Source organism: Melanostigma gelatinosum, assembly GCF_949748355.1.
Source record: "Melanostigma gelatinosum genome assembly, chromosome: 10".
Taxonomy (NCBI): domain Eukaryota; kingdom Metazoa; phylum Chordata; class Actinopteri; order Perciformes; family Zoarcidae; genus Melanostigma; species Melanostigma gelatinosum.
In genome coordinates this window covers 11,172,038-11,192,912 of record NC_136643.1, presented here as the reverse complement: position 1 = coordinate 11,192,912, position 20,875 = coordinate 11,172,038, and the positions used below count along the sequence as shown (strand labels likewise).

Below are 20,875 nucleotides of genomic sequence, written 5' to 3'. Positions count from 1 at the left end.
ACGATAATAATTTAAGGATGACCAAAACCCTCCTTGAATATCAAATTGTTAGCATTGATTATCTACTGAGAGTAAAGTACAGTAGAACTTAGAGAGCTTTGCTTTGAGGAGTGATATTTTGAAACATAGTATTTATAATCATACAGTTGTAAATGAATTAACGATGTAAAGTTTGGGGATTTACTCTAACTTCCTACATTAGGACAGTCTTGTTATGCTCTCATTCACTCACTCATCTCTCTGGCTCTCGCTCTCTGGCTCCTACTCTATCAGCTGACAGTGGGCGATTTCGCCACGGCCTCCCTCAGCCAATCATATATTTCCCGTCAAACTTTAAAGACCTGTTCTCTTCTGTGCAGTCAGCTGTCATTTCAGTAGAACCCGATGTGACCCTCCTCCCCATTCATCATCACATCCGGTGCTCAAGGTTTCTTCCACTGAGGGCAGTCCCACTCAAACATGCCGTCATCTAGATCTTCAGCCTGCCCCTGCTGTCTTCAACACCTCCACCAGTGTCGACTCTCCAAAATTTTAACAGGTGTGTAGGTGGGAGGGGATGTCATGTGACCAGGACTGGCAGGTCTGGGGAGTGAGCAGGGGCTGGAGAGGACAGAGAGCCAGGACGGGCAAAACCACCAACCCACTACAAAGTCTCTGACCTCCCTGGCACTTCTCACAGTTTAAGTATGTGGAGGTCATCCTGTCTGCTTACGGAGAGCCTCAGACTGCATGCGGCAGTGCTGCTGGTGCTCGGTGAATAGGATAGTCAGACGGTGAATGTAAAGCAGGTAGACAAACAGACATGAGGGAAAAGGTGTTCCAAATCATTCAAAAACTGTTCTGAAACCTGCTCCACGTGTTATTCATGAGCCTGTAGAACAACCGTCATTCACTTGTAACAGACCGTGGTCTCTAATGAACCTTTCGGACAGTTATGCCAGACACAAACTATGCACTGAAGGACAAACGGACCGGTTTATAACCCAACACTAAAACTAAAATAAATGTTTAATCTCCAGACTTCATACCTGAGCGGCAGCTTTGTGCTCGCACGCTGATAACGAACTGTCGCTGTGTCACAAGAGCACTTCACAAGTCATAAAAAGATTCACAAACCTCAATAAATGTGGTTCTTTGAAGCACAAGCTGTTTCTTCACTCACCAGGACCACACAGCCTTTTCTGTTCGGCTATCAGCTCTCTTTATTGCCCTCTGTTCCAGCATTGAGGCCCAATCCGGCTGGCTGGCTCATAAATAATGCAACGACTGAGAAAAAATGTTGAGCGAGGCGCTTTGATACCGACTGAAATACGGTGACGTGTCCCTCAGACGAAGTTAGTTACAAAAAACACACTCCATCACACACAGACACATTTGATCTCTAAAATGCAATGTAACAATAATTGCATTGAGAACAAATATTGATATACTTAAATAAATCTGCCACTTGTCTAGAGAGTTGTTTGCATACGTCAGAGAAAACCTGTTTTATTTATGTTACATCTGAAAGAGTACAGAGATTAGTGAAATGGAAAAAGAGAAGAAGAAGAAAAACTACAGAAATAGAGCCAATAGATTATCCGCAGTAGAAGGGACCACACTGCAGGAGTGCAGCTGATACCGATCCATGTCACGTCAACAAACACCCACAGGAAATGTAATAAAGCACTCAGTGGTGAGATCATGTCCTCGTGTAAATGCTGCTGTGCGGCAGAGTCCTTGCACTTGCAGCAGAAGGGAGAGTTCCTGCTCTACAACTTATGTAAAGAAAAAACACTCCACTGCAGAGCCAGCTTACACTAAACATGTTTCATGTGTGGCGCACAGAGCATCTGTTACTCTCTCTTCTGCAGAGGAGCAGCCTGGATTTTCTTCACAGTTTTAAACAGTATGGAGACAACCTATTGAGTATGTGACCTATGCATGTGCTTGTCATAAAATAACAGACTTTTCTTCATCCTCGACAGTACGGTCCCTCTCACATGACTCGTGATCACATGAGGGATGTGGGGAGGCTTAGCGGTGGGAGTCTGAAGGTGGGAAGCATCAGAACGTCAGGTCTTTCTCTCCCAGCGAGGAGAAGCACTGGTCCACGGCCTGCTCAGCCACCTCCTCCAGCGTCGGAGGGTTCCACTTGGGACTCTGGTCCTTGTCAACCAGCACTGGAAACATGGACAAATCATGACATAGAAGAGGGAATCTGATGATGTGACGAGATGCTGTCAAGCAATGAAAACTAGTATTTATTTGAGCCTTTAAAAACATTTAGAAAAAAATATTACCATATTTTTCATTGTAGTTTAAGTCTTCCTATCTCTCTGCATTCATATAAACTATGCTACATCACTCAAATTCATATCCACAATATTTCGTTGCACTGCAGTGACTTACCGGCTCGTACGCCCTCATAGAAGTCGCAGCCCCTCTGCAAAACAACGGAAACAATCCCATGAGGTACAATCCTCTTAGGTTTCACTCTAAGTCATAGCTAAACTAACAGCTGTCTCAGATGATTAAGATGACTGACATTTTAACTTTAAAGATACATGCACGTTAATATGTGAAAGAATACAATGGGCTCCTCAACGTGCAGAGTAATTCACCAATCCTTCAATTCCTAGCCAATTAGGATTACTACAAGAGTGAAAAGCATGAGAATGAAGCTGATGCGTGACGATAACGTCTCTGTTTTTACCATGCAGGCCTGGCTCAGCCGGTACTCCATCACCAACACGTCCTGCAGGCTCAGAGTCGCACCCGCCTCCAGCTGCTTGTGGGTGATTTTCAGGGACGTGGGAGACATCCTGGACAGTATCTGGAAGAGGAGACACGGGGAACTTTTCTGTGTACTTCAAACTAAACGGTAGTGATGCACTGCTTATTGTGCTTTTAGATTTAAAAAAAAATTATATTCACATATATACACAAATGATCAAATAAAAATAATTAAAGAAAACAAGCAAAGCAATGTGTACCGTAAATAAGCAAAAAGATATCTATAAATGTTTAATGTAAAAGGCGAGTGAGTGGTGTAGTACAAACTGAGGAAGTGGGTTTATAATAAATGCTTAATGCCTGAGCTGACCCCCCCCCCTCCTCCCCATAATAACAGATAACAGCTGACCGGTTCTACAGTATTATTAATCCTGGGCGATCAGGAGGGGGACCATGAGGAGAGGGGGTCTAATCTGGGGCATGTGCACTGTTACATAAGGTTCTACGCCTTCCCTCCCAGGTTTGATCTCACTGGAGCATCGTGATGTACCAATGACGTGAAAAATTAAATAAGCGATGAGAGTCACATCCATGAAGAGTCGGTTTTAGAATCGTGAAGGAAGATTTGTGGAACGAAGCCACTCTGGGTCTGCTCAGAGCACTGAAGTCTCTCAGGAGGGGATTCTGGTCCAGCCAACAGGACTACGACTAACCCCATTCAGTGCTTAAACTGAGGTAACCACTAATTACTAACATTCAAAGCCAAATAATGCCCTGGCATCCATCCCAGCACCGTCAGTGTGATTTATCTGATGCTGGAGTAACAGGGCTGCGGAGCTGCAGTTCGCTCAAATAGTTCATCGAACCACAACTGAAGTGTACGCGTGTCTGAGAGGCGATGGCAGGGACTGCCCAGCATGCCTCTGCACCCGTGTCGCTACATTTCTGCAGAATTACTTGGGAGAATAAACCGATTGTGTCGGTGATTGCAATCAAGCCGCAGGTCAAGAGCATACCTCGGCTTGTTTGTTGGCGAACTCTGAGCCGTCTGCCTTCAGGTTGTGCACGACGCCCTCCACACTGCTGGAGCTGAACAGCCTGAAGGGAGGGAAGGTTACACCAGTTCCCTCTCCATTAAACTAAAGTCAGAACGTAATAACAAGTATTTTCTATGTGGCGAAAATCCTATAATATCTTGTTCCTCTGTGCCACGGAGCTCCATTGTTGTCCTAAAAAAACAATTAAGAACATCAAATCCTCAGCTAAAATAGTCTGCAACAAACACACTCCCTCCTGTTTGAGTAACATCTGGCAAAACACTGCCCGGCTGTTCATCCTCACTGGGACTTGGAGCTGAGTGCCATATAAGCCTCATCCTGTCAGTACCTCACTGTTACTAGTTTCTGTGCTACTCCTGTCAGATTAAGTTTGGGAAAAGAAATTCAAGGCCTACCTGTCAATGTCAGACATGTGTTTGTCCAACACGAACGGCTTCTCAGAATCTAGACCACTCTGTGGACAGAGAACAACCATCAACACAGACGGACACCGACTCTCAAGCGTTCATATAATAACATATGTCCGAACGCCTCATTGCCTTTTTGGATATTTTAACGTTGAGGAGTCTTACCTGGTTCTGGTATGAATCCAGCACTCTGGAGACGTCTTCAGCAGAGGGAGACTTCAAGCCCACCAGCTCCTTCTCCAGCTCTGGGATCTATTGAAGTAGAAGGCTCGACATTAAAATCAGTCACTGGAAAATATGCTTGATGATTTGTTTATCTTTGTGCAGTCGAGTGTGGTTCCTACAGTTCACTCGGCTAGATTTCATTTTTTGGAGGCAGGCAGATCTTTCCCTCTCGGTGGTACATCTTTGAAAGCTACTCTGGATTTGTGCGGACGTTTTAACCAATAAGGCAGCAGTAAGGCCACAGTGCAAAGGGAACTTTGCATCTTTCTCCATGGATCTCCTTTCATGGTTATGGCTTCAAAAACAACACATACATTCGATAGATGTACGAGGTATTTTTCCAGCCTTGTTTTTAAAATTGCACAAACTAAATCCACCCGCTGCACAGCTGTCCTCAAACTCAAGGTCTGAGTCCTGAATAAACTCTGCCGCCCGCTGTTCTGACCTCACGCCGACAGCAAGACAAACACAACCTCCCAGCGCCATGTTGGCATCTTTAAACAAGAGTGAGACAGCCAGAGACTCAGCATCCGGCTTTCCAGCGGAGCTTTAACCTCTCCCCCCTACCGTGCCCCTGTCCTCCACCACCACCACCACTCTCACTCAGATAATGCATTGAAATGAATACATTGGTAAGAATCCTGGTTGTTTGGCCTGTCGAGTGTTTGCCTTACCGTCTTATGAATGGTATACAGCCTCGTGCCGTACCTTCTTAGACTCTACAAAGTGAGTGGCGACTCCAGCTCTCTGCACATCTCGTCCCTTAAGACGGAAGCCCGTCAAGGCCAGGAACAGTCCCAGCTTTCCCCGGAGCCTCGGCAGGAAATGGCCACCGCCCACGTCGGGGAAAAGCCCTGCCAAAATAAAACAGAAAAGAGTTTTAAAAAAATGAGATAATGATAGATTGTCCAACAGTGATTCTTAAAAACAGACTCATACACTAGAATGACTGCCTCGTGTTTGTTTGTCTGTCCAAAATATCATTTCATCATTTGATCCTATTAGACAGTTGTGTGAAATGGTCAAAACTAGAATACGTATGAGTTACGGCCAGAATGGTGATTTGTGAGGTCACAGTGACCTCGACCTTTGAAAGACAAATTTCAATCAGTTCATTCTCGAGTCTAAGTGGACATTTGTGCCTCATTTGAAGACTTTAAAGGCGTTCCAATGACATCACGTTCATGAGAATGGGACGGATGGACAACTTGAAAACACAACGCAAAGGCTCTCACAGAGGCAGAATCACTGCGACATGGATCCCTTTGAAGCAGTTTAAAAGCTGGCGAGGTTTCCCAAAACTAAGGAGGGAATATATCATCAACCACCCCGCAGACAACAAGTCAACATGTAAATAATATCTAGCATCTGTTATTTCATAACAACTACACACTAGAATCAATGTACATAATAGAGCTAGGGGTGGAACTAACTATATTGTTTTCCTCATTTAGATTAATTGACCAGTTATCTTCTAGATTAATCAATCAATCCTTTTGCCTACAAAACATCAGAATCAAGTGAAAAGTGTCCTATAGCCCAGGGGTAGGCACCCTTAGGCACGCGGTAGGTAAACCAATAGCACACGAGCAATAAGTGGAAATGTTGACGTGCCCTTTAATGTGCAAATTACCTCTTTCACAGCCATTAGCAGCTAAGCGGCCTGTTATTTACAGTAGTTTGATTTCTTTCCACTCCCACATTCCGCGAAGACCCGCCCTACTCTGCCTCTGATTGGCTGCGGCTCATTGTCTTCTTTGCAGAGTTTTGTTAAGTTTATTGCTGATGAACAAAATTGGTGGAAGGTTGGTATGTTAACAATTTCAACTCATAAGTGGGTGTTTTCATAAGGAGCCTTCTTGTATAGTAATTACAATGTCCTGATTATGTCCTGCATGTTGCTTATATGGATGGAATTAAATTACTGAAGGGTTGGGGAGTTCAATTTCGATGTGGTATAATAATTCAAATGAATGTTAACCGTAATCTTGATAATAATGGTGATATCGTCACACGTCATGAAGGTTTTGTCAGAAACAATCAAATGAAAAACCCATTTTTGACACCATCAAATGTGTCACTTTTGCTTGAATTAATTGATTCTCAATTATGTTGTTTTTAGTCAATCAAAAGAAAATGAAAACCATGAATCAACTGATTGCTGCAGCTCAATAACCAGCTATGTAATCCAGCATACGGTAATGCCGTTTATAAAAAAGGGTCAGAATTGCACCAGATACCAGCAACGTATCTTTCTACCTCGCCACGAGGTGATTTACGTCCAGTACGATAAAGTACAACCATAAACAAAACAAATGATTGCTTTCACACTGACAACGATAAACACGCGGCTTACGTGCAATCAAGATTATGAAAAATGTGCAGCTTTAAGGGAGATAAGGTTCCATTGGGCACTTTAGGTTTTCTGACGACTTTTGTACTGTGGCTTGAGGTGGGGGAGAATGTGAGAGAAGGATTAGATGAGTTGACCTGATTCACGGCGGAAAATGTAATATCATAAATGCGAGAGATTATGGCTGTCGTTCAGAATGCTAGCAGGGCCCGGGTTAAATCTGGTGATCTCACCACAGAAGGGGTTAACGTTGCGCTGTGAGGCTACGAGTGTGCGACTAGTTGTGAAGTTATTATTCTAACCTTTAAAAACACATCCTGAGGGAGTAACAATAATTACTTTTTTATTGTTTTTGCACAATGGGCCCAAATGAACCTTAAAAGGAGCTTTGAAGGGTTGGCTGCTGAATTATAAAGTGTTGTTGGGGCAGAGGAGGGGCGCAGCATTAATACATCATAGCAAGGGGAAGCCCTGATTACATGATGGAATACACACAGGGACAATGGATCAGAGCTTTTCCATGACATGATTTATGAGATGTGGGGAAAACATGTCAATAAAGTTAAAGGGGAACTACTATTTCCAAAGTTCATTCATTCCTATGGTGTACGACAGTCCAAAAATAGTAGTAAACATGAACGGCTCTCTCCCTAATCAAAAAAACTCACATCTGTAATGTCATCAAGTATAAAGTGTGGAACAGCCCTCTGCCTACTGGCACACGTTTGTTTGGTTGAGTAAGTTTATTCTTATGCCTTGTTTTGCACCTGATAAAACCCACACAACCATATCCATCACTCATGCACACCTACACCACTGATTGTACCGACATCCCCACCCACATCTTCACAGTCCTGAATTGGCACTTTTATGTACTTCATTTGGTTCAATCAAGTTTAATAAAATATATTTCTATCAGGGTATGTCTCCTGGGCGATAACAGGTGTACCCACACAGGTGTTTAGATTAGACTGTGTGGGTTTGTTCAGACCTTCATTGATTAGCATCTCCCTCTTGCACCTGCTGTGTTGCACCTGTTAAGAGTCAACATAATTACCAGCGTAGCTCCATCCAACTTTAAGCTGTAGAAAAGGTCTAATTAGTTAGAGTGGGCCTTTAAAATCAGGGGGGAAAAAACAACACTCATGCCATAGAACGCTTTCCAAAATCTAAGATATCTAGTCTCATATAGACATATTGAGATCGAGTATCGATATATTGCCCAGGTGTAACTGGAAGCTTCTAGAGACATGTCAATCAACTAAAGAGCAAAAGATGAACATTGTGGTAAAACACCATACAGATAGGAATGCTTAAACTCAATTCAGGGCACCAACACAGGTGTTTTCACTTGCTAGCTCACTCTACTGATCAGACATTTGCTCAGATATGATGGTAAGTACACGAGGGCATCAAACTCAATGTACCAAAAGGAATGATAAGTATTAAAGCACAGTGGGATGCTGTGAAGTGCCCAGGGGGCCACTTAGGGTTCAGTGTCTCGCTCAAGGAATAAGCATGTAGGTTGTTGAAGCAGCTGTGCAATCGTTGTTCCCTATTGGAGATAGTGCAGTGTGAAGTCCACGTTTCAGAGGGGATGTGCTGATAATAGCTGTGCAGTGGCCTGGAAGCCGAGGGCCTTCGGTACAAACAATAGTGTCAACGTGTGACCGCAGCAGCTCAGAGGAGGATCAACAAAGATTTCCAACCTACTTGTCAAAGCGACTGATGAGTTTTAAAGACACCAGGAGACCCTTGCTTTATCTAAGAGCATCAATAATGAGACTCAACGGAACGCATCTTATGTGCTACTCTGCCAGAAAGTACTGGACAACACAAGGCTGTACATGCGTGGATTAGAGGAGAACAAAATACTAGACACACCCTAAAAGACACACATACTGCATCGTATATCAATCACCTCATGTAACCAATCATCCGCCTCTGCAATTGAATTGAGGTCCCATTTCCTCCTACTGTTCAGCCTTTGTGAAAATGCCACACACACACACACACACACACCATCCTCAGGCGTTTCTTTTCTGCTACACTCAATTCCTGTCCGCTGACAACATAATCTTCATTCCTGCACTGCTCCGTACATCTCTGTCATTTCCAACGCACGCCACCGCCCAGAGTAAAGCGTCAGCTGAAGATTTATTGTGGAGTCTGAGCCCAGAATGCTCGCGAATCAGCTTGATGTGTGTGTGTGTCTGAGTAAGTGTTTTATTGTCAAATAGAGGATGATGCGAGTGTCTACTAACCTTGCAACTACTGCACAAAATACTTTGACTTGATTCCGACCCAAATATAATACAAATTTGGGCAGAAAGTCTGTCGAGCCTTTTAAACTGGTCATCGAATCCATGCTCGAGGACCATCTCAATGTCCATTAATCATCTTTGTGATGTGAAAACACTGACTGAGGAAACATAAGCCATCTGGTCAATTGACAGGCTCTTCCTCGCCACAAAACCAGAGGGATTCATGCTTTGGTAGAATAGATTCCTGGAAATAATTCATATACAATTAAAGAACTGTGATAAGCCATCTGGATTTAAGTAACAACCAGCTAGTCCATGCCAACGTCGGCTGTAATTCGTTAGTTGTTAGAGATTTGGGACTAATCTCCTCAGTGCCTCGGGAGACGGCCATCTGTCCGCTGCGGCCAATTAGCTAAAGAGCAAATTTAAGCTTAGTACTCTGGCCGTGAGACACTAAGAGACGTTCTTGATCATTTCTCCATGCAGCAAGCCTTTTAGTTACTGATCAAGTGTAACTAGATTATGTATCATTATTGGTTTTTGGTGGTAAAACCACACACAAAGACTTTGAACATTAAAAAAAGGTTGGATCCCATCTCTCCCCTCTTGATAATTGTTCCATTTCTCATCCACCGTAAAAGATCAGAGAAAATAAAAACATGGAGGTCTGCCGTCCTCTCACCATGTCAGGTCGGTGTGTCCTGCAGTCATGGCTTCATACGCGTTCATCATGTCAATGTCAGCTTCTCATGTGATTTACAGCAGATCACAAGGGCTGGGCCAAATGGTTTCAATCACTATCTTGTTATCAAAAAACTGGGATGACATTTAATCATAGAACGAACCCTCCGTACTATGACTTTGATGAAAAACACTTATAATCCAACTCGTTTATCCCTCTGTGTATTTAAGTCTCCCAGCTTCCCATGCAGACACACATCATGTCTATGAATGCATTTGACTTGGATTCAACGGGGTCTGCAAGTGAAATCACCCCCCCCCCCCCCCCCCCGACAGGAGCTGGACGGTCTTACCAATAGCCGTCTCTGGCATGGCAAACATAGTCTTCTCAGTGGCCACTCGAAACCGTCCGTGGACTGACAGACCCACACCCTGCAGGAAGAAGAGAACACGGTTACAAAAAAAAAGGACTACACAGCGGGGGAAGCGGGCCAAGGAAAAGACATCAATAACCGAGAGACCCTGAGCTGAAGTTTGAGATGGAAAATGCTGAGGAAAAAAAGAAGAAAAGTAAACCAGGCCGACCCCTGCGTCAGTGTGTGCATGATTTATGTGTGTGGCTCCCAGCCGGGAGAGAGGTGAAGGCTAAGGAGACGACATCTTCACTACCGTTTACAATTATGAGGTTGCCATGGAGACAATATCCTCGACTATGCATAAATCGTGTCTATACACGGACAGGTGTGTTGTACTGTGTAGAACCTTTAGGGGGGGGAAAGGCCCGACTAATAGCAGCCTGTGACACTCAGACAGCAGAGATCAGCCTGGACAACAATGAACTCGTTGAAGATGCTGTTAATAGCACTGAAGGCGGAGAGAGACGTAGACGTAGAGCAGACATATTTTCACATCTAACTCGGTGATTTAAGGTTTTATTTCAACCAAACCAGAGCGGGACTTAGCTGGAAGTGGAAAGACGAGGCTGACCACGACGGCAAATGAGTTTTATTTCGTTTCGGTAAAGTTTAAGTGTGTTCCATGATTAGCGAAGTAAAAATTACTGTGTTCTTCAATGACGTTTGAGACGGCTGTTTCATATCTAACATGGTGAATTAAGGGATTATTTAGACCCAATAGGAGTTGCCAATTGTTGGACCAGGGATTTCTGTAGAGTTTCAATGGAATGTCTTTTCCTCGCCTTTGAGAAACACTCCTGTGTGCTCCACCGGCTGGCTAAGAAAAGTAAGCACTGAACGCTAGAAGCCGCCGCACCTGGTGGTGTTATCTCTGATTCCCTGGTGTTGATTAACCCCCATATCAACCTCAAAACAGATGAATAGTACTACCTGATGCAATCACGCCACCTGCTGAGGGCTGAATCTGTGCCAACCAACCATTAGCGACAGTGTGATTACCTCATCTTCACCTTGCTCTTAGAGAACAGCTAGACAGAGGCACACTATCTGATCGCAGGAGACGAAACAGACCTGAAACAACCAGATCCCAAAAAAAAGGCACACAAAAGAGACTGACTGTGACTTATGTCAGCTTAAGACTACACAATTACATGATGACAGCATTTCAGGCGCAGAGCAAAGACGGGCACCGTGTTCAGAGTGGAAACAGGAACTCGACAGATTTACGACGGACGGCGTTGTCGCGCAAGCGTAGCACAGTTAGCTGCAAGCCGCCGACTCAGCACTCGCCACGTTGAGAGCCGCGTGGAGCCAATTAATGCGTTCTAAACAGTCTTATTGGGCAACTTTAGGAACACATTTCAAATTTTAGAGATTGACAATGTTCAATGAGAGATTACGTTGAAGCTAATGATACAATTTGTGATTGCTGAATTCCATTTTGTTCCGGTATTGTGCATGCTAACTCACTGTCACACTGTCATGGTTTACTGGGACACCTGAATAGAGCAGAGCCATATTTAATGTTCTCAGTAACACCTGGGCTTTTCCTACTATGTGCTGTGAAAAAAGCCCAATTCAAATTCTTTCCCCTTGACATTCTGAAATGAAAATAAAATCCAACAAACTATTTCTCTATTAATTATTTCATAATAATAATAACTTGAGTTTTAATATGGTACGGAACAATTTCACAATCTACTTTAAATATTTAACTGCATTATTTTCATACCCCTGTTTGTTTCATGCTGTAATTGACACTAGCCTTTTTTAAGTTCTATATGTGTAAGGTAACACTGAAGCAAAACATCCAGAGCTCCTCCTGTCTTCCTCTATTGTTTGATCCTGAATGATTCATGTATAAGATGAATAAACCTACACCACAGCAGCCATTTCCTCCAAAGTGTAGAAATAACACAACCTGAAAACATTTTTCGCAATCAGAAAATGAAAGAAAACAAAGGAAACAATAAACTGTCTCCTTGCAATGATCGATGGACGCACCGGTACGGAATGAGGGTCCGTTTGATCTCACATTACCCGAGTTTTACCATAAAAGCAGTGGAACATTGTTACGTGCTGGTGTGGCACCGCCAAGCACCATATAAGAACATGTCTGCAGACGCTGCTGTCAACAATGGAAATGTGCAAAAGTGTGCAGACGAGCATGTTTATAGCTTATGCTTACAAACAGAATAGGCTGCAAAATTTACAACCTGGCTGGGAAGAGTTTACACTGGCCAAGAGTACGGAGGGCTTCAGGAAGTCCTCGTAGGGATATTTGGTTTACTGGATACAGAACAGGTGGTGGGGTGAAATCCATTGCAATGATGTTGAGTACCGTAGTTGTAATACTCTTCACACCTCAGTACCTCCAGAGGAATCTAGGTACCTCTCCCCAGAAACATTTTGCAGAAGAATCCCAGTTTGCTACATCAGAAATGATTAGTGCCGCCGTGCATGAGAGTGGAAACACAAGTGGCAGATAACCGTTAGAAACACTTAAAGAGAAAGTGACGTTTGTTTGAAAATGACTTTCCACATCACTCTTGCTGCACAGAGTCTGGAAGATGAGAACCTCAATGCATGGATCAAAATCTACCCTCAGGTCTGTTTGGGGCCCTCACTCTGTTCTCATTAGATGATGTGGACATTAGGAAACAAGAGCTCTGTCCTCCAGAGGAAAGAGATTACAGCCATGCGGCTCCAGACAAGTATCCATCAGCGGCCACTGCGCCTCGTCTGTTACAAACCCTCTTGAAAAGCGGTGTGATCCGAGCTAGCATGCGAGGAGCACTGCAGCACGACCATGATAAATGTTTTGAAATGTGAAGAGCAAACCTCAAACACGCTGAAAAGTCAAGAGACACGGATTAATAACACTTCAGCATTCGCAGACCTTCATTCTGGGGATTTTAAACTTGGAGAGCGATGAATGATGTGCGTGTGATGAGATCCCACTGATGTAAGAGAGAGTGTGCGTGTGAGTGTGCGTGTGTGTGCGTGTGAGAGAGAGTGAGTGCTTTGACGTGCTAAAGACATGCCTCTTCCCTACCCGGTGGTTTGTTATAACTAAATGCAAGAATACTCGCTTGACGTGGGAGTTCTGCCCCGAGCTCAGTGCAGATCTGGGAACAGGGACTCTGGTCCTCTTGGACTCTTCCATATATAGAACTAGCCTGTTTTACAACCACTACACACATTAAAACAGCAATCGCCTCGAGGATGGTTTGCGTCAACATTAGTGTCTTCCAGTGGCGGGCCTTGCATTTTATACCTGGGCCTTCACTGCTGTCCTGCAGCTGAAATACCACCTTATAACCTCATGATGGCGCCACAGCTACGGTTATTATTCATTTCTATGGCTGTAACTATGTACGTATTCGTATTAAACCGTTCGGTACGAGGCTTACAAACCGAGCAATACGTTTGAATAATACTAGTGCATTTGGAAAATGCAGAAGCTTAAATTGTGGGAAATATAATGTTTTCTGCGCTCATGTAGGAGACAACGGTCTGTGTGACCTCTGAACCGGAACAAAAAAACCCACAACAAAAAACAGCTGGGGCTCCGCAAGTGTTCTGGGAGGCTACGCTAACTAGCTTAACGGGAAAACAACAGCAGCAACACGCATTCTGCTTCACACTCGAGAGCCATTCAGGTATTAGATGTAAAAAAAACAACCGCAGTTGACTGACTAAATGCTGTTCACTTAAAGACAAACTCCATCCTCCTTTCTTTGTTGACAAAGAGTTTCATCCCAGTTAAATCCCAACTCACAAATCCGTTTCTCCTCCTTCAGCCATTGAGTGTTACAAAAACAAAGCTAGGTAAAAAAATGAATAATCTACATCAAGCAAAATGCAAAACAATGTCATAATTTCTTCCATATTTTTCAATTTGAACTCACTACTCCGACTAAGCCTCTGCTGTTAAGTTTCGTTTCACGATAGTCACGTGCTCGCCCACTGACCAATCACAGCACACGCTGCACCTCACTGCAGAGCTGCTCCTGGATACTGAGCCGCATGTAATGCTGACGTAGTTGTAGGCCAGCTAGCAGGCTCTGACACGTCAAAGAATACGCCCAACATGTCAAACTAAAGATCTGATTGGTTGAACACTATGACAATTAACATTATCGTCTCCATTTACTTAAACTGCTTATGGATGCACTTGTGAGTCTGCAGGCCTCGGGCCTCTCTTCTTACCTAGAGACACAGATGAGATCTGATTGGATAAAAGCTCTCCTTAAAACAAGCTGCACTGGAAGCAGAGTAACTGAGGAAGACAGGAGCTGTGCAATGAGAAAATAAGATAATGGGAAAAATATTTTTATAAATTATAATACATGTAGTGTATTTATGAAAAATTATAAAATAGCTATAACTTTGTGATTCTGTTTAGGCCAGCAGAGAAGGCATTGAAGGCCCTGACGGCCCACCACTGGTGTCTTCTCTCTACTGACATGACAGATGGGAGCTCTTCAAAATCACGTTAATCCCAGAGCCATAAACCCATTTACAAAGAGAAAAAATAAATAATTGTGTGATAAGCAGCGAAAAAAGGAGTTGCCGAACCTTTCCACTGGGGTGATGGACGGAAGTGACTTGTCTTGTATCACACCATATGGTGCCACGTCAGAAACAAGCACTCAGCTGTCCCTCGCATCCATTACTGCACTCTGCTACCCTACATTGTTTCTCTTTCCCAGTGTTGTTCTGACAAATAAATTACAGCTTCCGTCTCTCTCTCCTAAGTGGCGGTGTCATTGTCATCATGGCGGTCTAAACACACGGGGGGGGGGGGGGACAAGCAAAGAAGATGATTTGGTTTTCGGTTCACAACTTCTAGGATTTATCCCGCTGTGAGTTACCCAGTTTGAAATGCTTACTACACAATACAAACAACAAAAAAGCTGCTTTTGTATCGGCAGTCCTAAGCAGCCCAAAGAACTAACCTATTAATGGAAACTGACACGTTGGTACAGGTCAGGCCAAGATGGTGATCACTTTAAGTCCCTGCCATCAAAGAGCGACGTTTGACCCTTCAAATATATATATTCTTGCAGCTTTAAAGGTTTTAGTCGTTCTACATCCACGCCTTTGATTTAAGAAGCAGCGCACCACTACAGCGCCATGTGCAGAGAATGTGTGGATGCAACAACCCTGAGAAATCCCTCTGCACTCACACCAATGTGCAGAGACAGCCTGAACGCGAGGAGTTCAGAAGAGTAAGCTTTGATCTAGGTTAGCGTACATGACCATTAAAGAAGACTTCCCAGCCAAAACATCACCACATCAGCGTGAAGTATAACAAGCAGCAGTCGAACAAGAGAGGACAGTAGAATACACACACACACACACACACAATGAGTAATGACCCTGCAGATACCGCTGGTGGTGAGCAACCTCAGTGACACCTCAGGAGTAAACTCACTGTCAAGGTCATGCAGTGGATAAAAGAACAGACTGAACCAGGCGATTGAAACAATATTAATAGTTTATCGTCATTTAAAATAAAGGTCCATCCTGATATATATCTGCATTTGTGTCTGAATAATGTCTTATCATGCTTAATGTTGCGCAAAGGCACCAATTCAAATCCCAAACATATCTGACACCTGGAGCGACAACAAATGTGGCAGCAGCAACGCTCTTCATATTTCATCCAATCAGAGGCCACCTTGCCACCGGCAGCAGCAGATAGTTCTCTACTGACACCTACAGGCGTATTTGAATAGCACGCCCCGATGAGAGAGCAAAGCTTTTCACTCAAAAAGGAACCAAAACACCACCAACTTCATACATTATAAATACTCACGCCTCCCATTGTTATTCCATCAATAAGGGCGATGTAGGGTTTCCTGCATGTTCCTTAAAAGATAAAAAAGGTGTTGGTGTGGTGTTAATCTCATTATTATAGTGAGCTTTTAACTGAATAAGGGCCCATAGATAACAGATATTTGATAATACGGGTGTAATAGAACTTGTAACGCTTACCAATCGCGTTGTTGAGAATGTATTCCTCACGGAAGAAGACCTCTGCCAGAGAATCTCCAACTTTTCCTGCTTCTGTGACCGCTGAGAGGAGAAAACAGATCAAAGCAGAACCACGTCTGGTTACATTACTGTCTCTCCAGACCCAGTCTGTGCCTCTCATGTACTGGCATACATGCAGGACACAGATGACATCATCCATCTTGCAAGATAAAAAAAAACTAAAAAAAGGTCTATATCCCATTTCATCAAGTTGCGACTCAGTTTCCTATTCTGGTAGCTGATGGCTGCCATCTTTGTTTTGATTTGGAAACAGAGGCACAAATTAGGAAACTCCTTTTTTAATCATTCAGCAGACGGAATCATTTTTCATCCAGATGGTTTTAAGAGGCTTTGGGATTCTGGAAATACCTTTAAAATAAAAAGTGTTTTCAAACAACCTTCAAAGGCTTAATGTTCTTTTCGGAGAACTGATGTGATGTGAATGTCTGCTATTACATGAGAGGCGTAAACTGGGGCTACACAGACCCTGCTGATTGATCCTTCAAGGCAAATGCTCACCTCTGATGTCTCCACCAGCACAAAAGGCTTTTCCACCTGCTCCTCTGATGATCACAATGTCAGTCTCATTGTCATCTTCCCATTTCTAGAATAAAAAAATCATAAAAAAAGCAGCACATTGACAGGAAATTATCATCAAAAACAAATGTTAATTGTGTGCGTCACCAGCTGAAACAGGTTTCTGCTCCATTTAAGTGAAAGTTCAGACAATATTAAACACAACTGGATTACACAATGGGTTTTGGGATATTAAAAAATTTAAAAAGGGTTTTTGTACAGAGTACAAGTATCTGTCCAAAGCCATTTGGGATCTGTAACACACTGCAATAATAAACTCTCCAGGTCTTGACATTGGACCCAGTTGAGGTGAGCATTAACCAAGCTTTCCACCTACCTTGAGCTGAGGGTAGATCTGTCGGATCATGGTCAGGTTGAGAGCATTCAGGACTTTGGGTCTGTTCATGGTGATCACACCTGCGTTGCCCACTTTCTCCAGAAGAACCCCTGGATCCACCTGACTTGACATCTGATCCAAAATAGAGACGACGGGACAGAGTCTGTAAACATCTTCACAAGAACCCATTTAAATACACAGTGCAACTAGAGAGAGCCTCACTACTCAATACTGTAACCCTGCAGTAGCTACAGTAGAACATGCAGGTACATGAGGGGGCTGCTCACCATGTGGCCCTGGATTCGCTGCAGCCTGCAGAGGGACCTCAGCCTGCAGGAACCAGTAGTGGAGAACAGAAATATTATCACAGTCAGTTTATCAATGAATATGTCGCCTTCTGACGAATTCAAATTCGGAACATTAACATAAATACATATGACCATAGACTCCCAGTTCGACCACTTACGATCACGACATTGTTCCTTATTTATACTACACAGTAACGTCAGCAAGCATCCTATTGACTTACTTCAACCTCAGCCAGCATGTTTGCCATCATATAACAAGCTAACGTCACATATGACACCAAACTGAGTGTCAAGAAGACAACTGACACCAAACTACACAGTAGAAGTTCAGGAGGAGCACTGTCACTTGCAACATACCTGTAAGCAGATGTCAAAATGGTTAAGGACATCATTATCTTTGACTGTTATGTGCCGTGGCGAGTGGCTGCACTTTAAGTTACAGCTTTTGGCTCTCTCTCTCTCTCCTCTGTACTTTCTGCGTTTACTTCCTGAAAGAGCCGCAGAGCCGCCGCTGATTGGTCGGCATGATGACGTCACGGTGGTTGTACGCACCACCGAGAGAGATGCAGTCGGCGCTGGGCTTCCGCCACACTGCCCCCTACTGGGCAGAGGAGGTACTCTCAGTCCTGTGTTCTTAAAATACAGAACACATTTATCTTACTATTTTATATTTTTTGTGTCCATTCCTGGAACTATTAAAAAACAATAGTGAAAATACCTCCTAGGCCAGCAGTTTAACAGTATGACAATGCTCTTTGGACTGTGTTTACTTTGGTAAAACTCCCTGCTAACAGTGGTTAAGAGTAGGCCTATTCTAACTTAATGCATTTACTCATTTACTGAGTTAGCCTACTTGCACTTTACTTTGAGTACACCATTTTACACCACAGCATTGTACAGGGAAATATTTACTTTAGTTACCCAACATTATGTAAAGTAGTTAAATCAATTTTGCCGCAGCTACAAAATAATATAATATAAAACTCTGACAGGGGCAATTCTGTATAATGAGTACTTTTATGCATTCTGTGTGTATATGTCTTTTATTTTCCTTTATTTTCTTTCTGTACTTATATTGATTCAAAGCACTTTGTAACTTGTGTAAAAAAAATAAAAATACAATTTGATTTACTTTGGATATTGTGAGTAATGTGCTGTCAATACAATACTATACTATACTCTACCATACTGTACCATACTATACTATAATATACCATACTATGCTATACCATACTATACTATACCATACTATACTATACAATACTATGCTTTCACTTGAGTAAAATTATGAATGCAGGGCTTTAAGTATTGTAATTTACGCATTGCTACTTTTACTTAAGTTGGGATCTGGATGCATCTTCCATCCCGAACTACAAATACTGTGCAGGTTTTTATTTTTTTTTATTCAATTCAATTTATTTTTGGATAGGCCAAAATCACAAATTAAAAATCTGTCCCGGAACCCTCACATCGGAACAGGAAAAACTCCCCCCAAAAAAACCTTTAACGGGGAGAAAAGAAGGAGAGACCTTAGGGAGAGTAACAGAGGAGGGATCCCTCTCCCAGGATGGACAGAAGTGCAATAGTTGTCATGTGTACAGAATGAACAACATAACAGAGCAACAGAGCAAATTCAAGAACAATAAATGGTGAACTTGTAAAAGGGTGGGTGTCGACATTAACAAGTGTTTGATTGCACAGGCTATCATAATGAGATTAGGGTACATGCACTGCTGTGACGGTGGTGTGGCTGAGCAAATGTACTCTCAGTGTACCTTCCCTGGGCAAATAGAGAGCACACCTTAGTGACATTAGCCGGAGTAATAAATAGGTGTATAAAGAAGAATGAAGACAAAATTAAATGGAGATCAATACAGTGCATTGTCACACATAGAAATCACTTTTATTTCATGTCATCATTAACACGATCATGGATCAAATAATGCCTGCAATGTGTCTTTCACACCAAAGTTATTACATGTTAATAAATGCTTGCATCAAACCAAGTCATAATATGGCTGACTTAAAATCATTTTCAAACATCCAGCATTGTTGGATGCTGGATGCCTGTCAGGTGAGAGTCAGAGACTCTGATTACATTTTTGTAAAAATACAGGTGCTCAATACCTATATGTTTGAGAGATTATATGTGAAGAAACATTTAGGCAGTGACATATTGATGATAACATTTGTTCGGAAGACGAAGGTTTCAAGGTCTTGTTCCCCCTATCCAGGAGTCAGAGTCTAGTCAGAGTCGCCGCTGCAGGAGGTGCTGGAGGACTACAGCAAGATGACACGACACACAAGCATCAGTCTATAGTTTCCAGAGCAAACATAAACAACACATCATATTTGAGAAAATGAGTCTTACCCCGTGACCGTCCTTTCCTTTCTTGTGGCACTCTTGTGCCATGTGTGTGACCATCCTTGTGCTTGTGCTTGTGTCCGTGGCACTGTCCATGCCCCTGTCCATGTCCCTGTCCGTGGCACTGTCCATGCCCCTCTCCGTGGCCCTGTCCGTGGCACTGTCCATGCCCCTCTCCGTGGCACTGTCCGTGGCCCTGTCCGTGGCCCTGTCCATGGCACTGTCCATGTCCCTCGCCGTGGCCCTGTCCGTGGCCCTGTCCATGGCACTGGCCATGCCCCTCTCCATGGCCCTGTCCGTGGCACTGTCCATGGCACTGTCCATGCCCCTCTCCGTGGCCCTGTCCGTGGCACTGTCCATGCCCCTCTCCGTGGCACTGTCCGTGGCCCTGTCCGTGGCCCTGTCCATGGCACTGTCCATGCCCCTCTCCGTGGCCCTGTCCGTGGCACTGTCCATGCCCCTCTCCGTGGCACTGTCCGTGGCCCTGTCCGTGGCCCTGTCCGTGGCCCTGTCCATGGCACTGGCCATGCCCCTCTCCATGGCCCTGTCCGTGGCACTGTCCATGCCCCTCTCCGTGGCACTGTCCGTGGCCCTGTCCGTGGCACTGTCCGTGGCCCTGTCCGTGGCCCTGTCCGTGGCCCTGTCCATGGCACTGTCCATGCCCCTCTCCGTGGCCCTGTCCGTGGCACTGGCCATGTCCTTCGCCGGGACCATGTCCTTGGCCAGGACCATAACCAGGTCCGGGTCCGTGTTGGCCTCCGTATGGACCCTGAGGCTGAGAAGGGTAGTTCATCGGTGGTGCAGTGCCTGGAGGGTGTTGAGGGTACCCCCCTGGCATCTGCTGAGGATGGTTTGGGTAACCAGGAGGGTGCTGGTTTCCTAAAGATAAGGAGGAAAAAAATAATATGCCATACAGTTAATACTTGTCAAAAATGATTATCAAGTCTGTAATGCATATTCATTCATTTAAAAGGGGTCGTGTTATTTACCTTGGTTGTCGAACATTTTGAAACCTCAGATGAATCTACAGATCCTGCAAGAAAAGGAAAAAAAAGCACAGTTCGTCTTTTAACACACATACACAACCATGTAAGAGAGCGGCAAATCCTGAGCAGAGTTTCAGAGGTG

General features: G+C 43.8%; 1 protein-coding gene across 1 annotated transcript; it reads right to left on the bottom strand.

The window, feature by feature from the left end:
• Positions 1 to 1,480: 1,480 nt before the first annotated feature.
• hibch (3-hydroxyisobutyryl-CoA hydrolase) lies at positions 1,481 to 17,847 on the bottom strand. Its single transcript, XM_079277548.1, has 14 exons — positions 17,740 to 17,847; positions 17,362 to 17,404; positions 17,075 to 17,206; positions 16,681 to 16,765; positions 16,123 to 16,203; positions 15,944 to 15,996; positions 10,057 to 10,135; positions 5,114 to 5,259; positions 4,346 to 4,432; positions 4,169 to 4,227; positions 3,732 to 3,813; positions 2,696 to 2,815; positions 2,392 to 2,425; positions 1,481 to 2,162 (listed from the first exon to the last, which is right to left on the bottom strand). Exons 1-14 carry the CDS (start codon positions 17,772 to 17,774, stop codon positions 2,047 to 2,049), a joined length of 1,152 nt encoding a protein of 383 aa, XP_079133674.1. The 5' UTR covers positions 17,775 to 17,847; the 3' UTR covers positions 1,481 to 2,046.
• Between the last annotated feature and the right edge of the window lie 3,028 nt (positions 17,848 to 20,875).

Excerpts from the sequence above, each read along its gene's own strand:
- hibch (XM_079277548.1), bottom strand. The coding sequence starts at position 17,774 with ATGATGTCCTTAACCATTTTGACATCTGCTTACAG. Across the intron at positions 17,405-17,739 it reads ATTTTGACATCTGCTTACAG|GCTGAGGTCCCTCTGCAGGC; the intron begins GTATGTTGCAAG and ends TGGTTCCTGCAG. Across the intron at positions 16,204-16,680 it reads TGCTGGTGGAGACATCAGAG|CGGTCACAGAAGCAGGAAAA; the intron begins GTGAGCATTTGC and ends TTCTCCTCTCAG.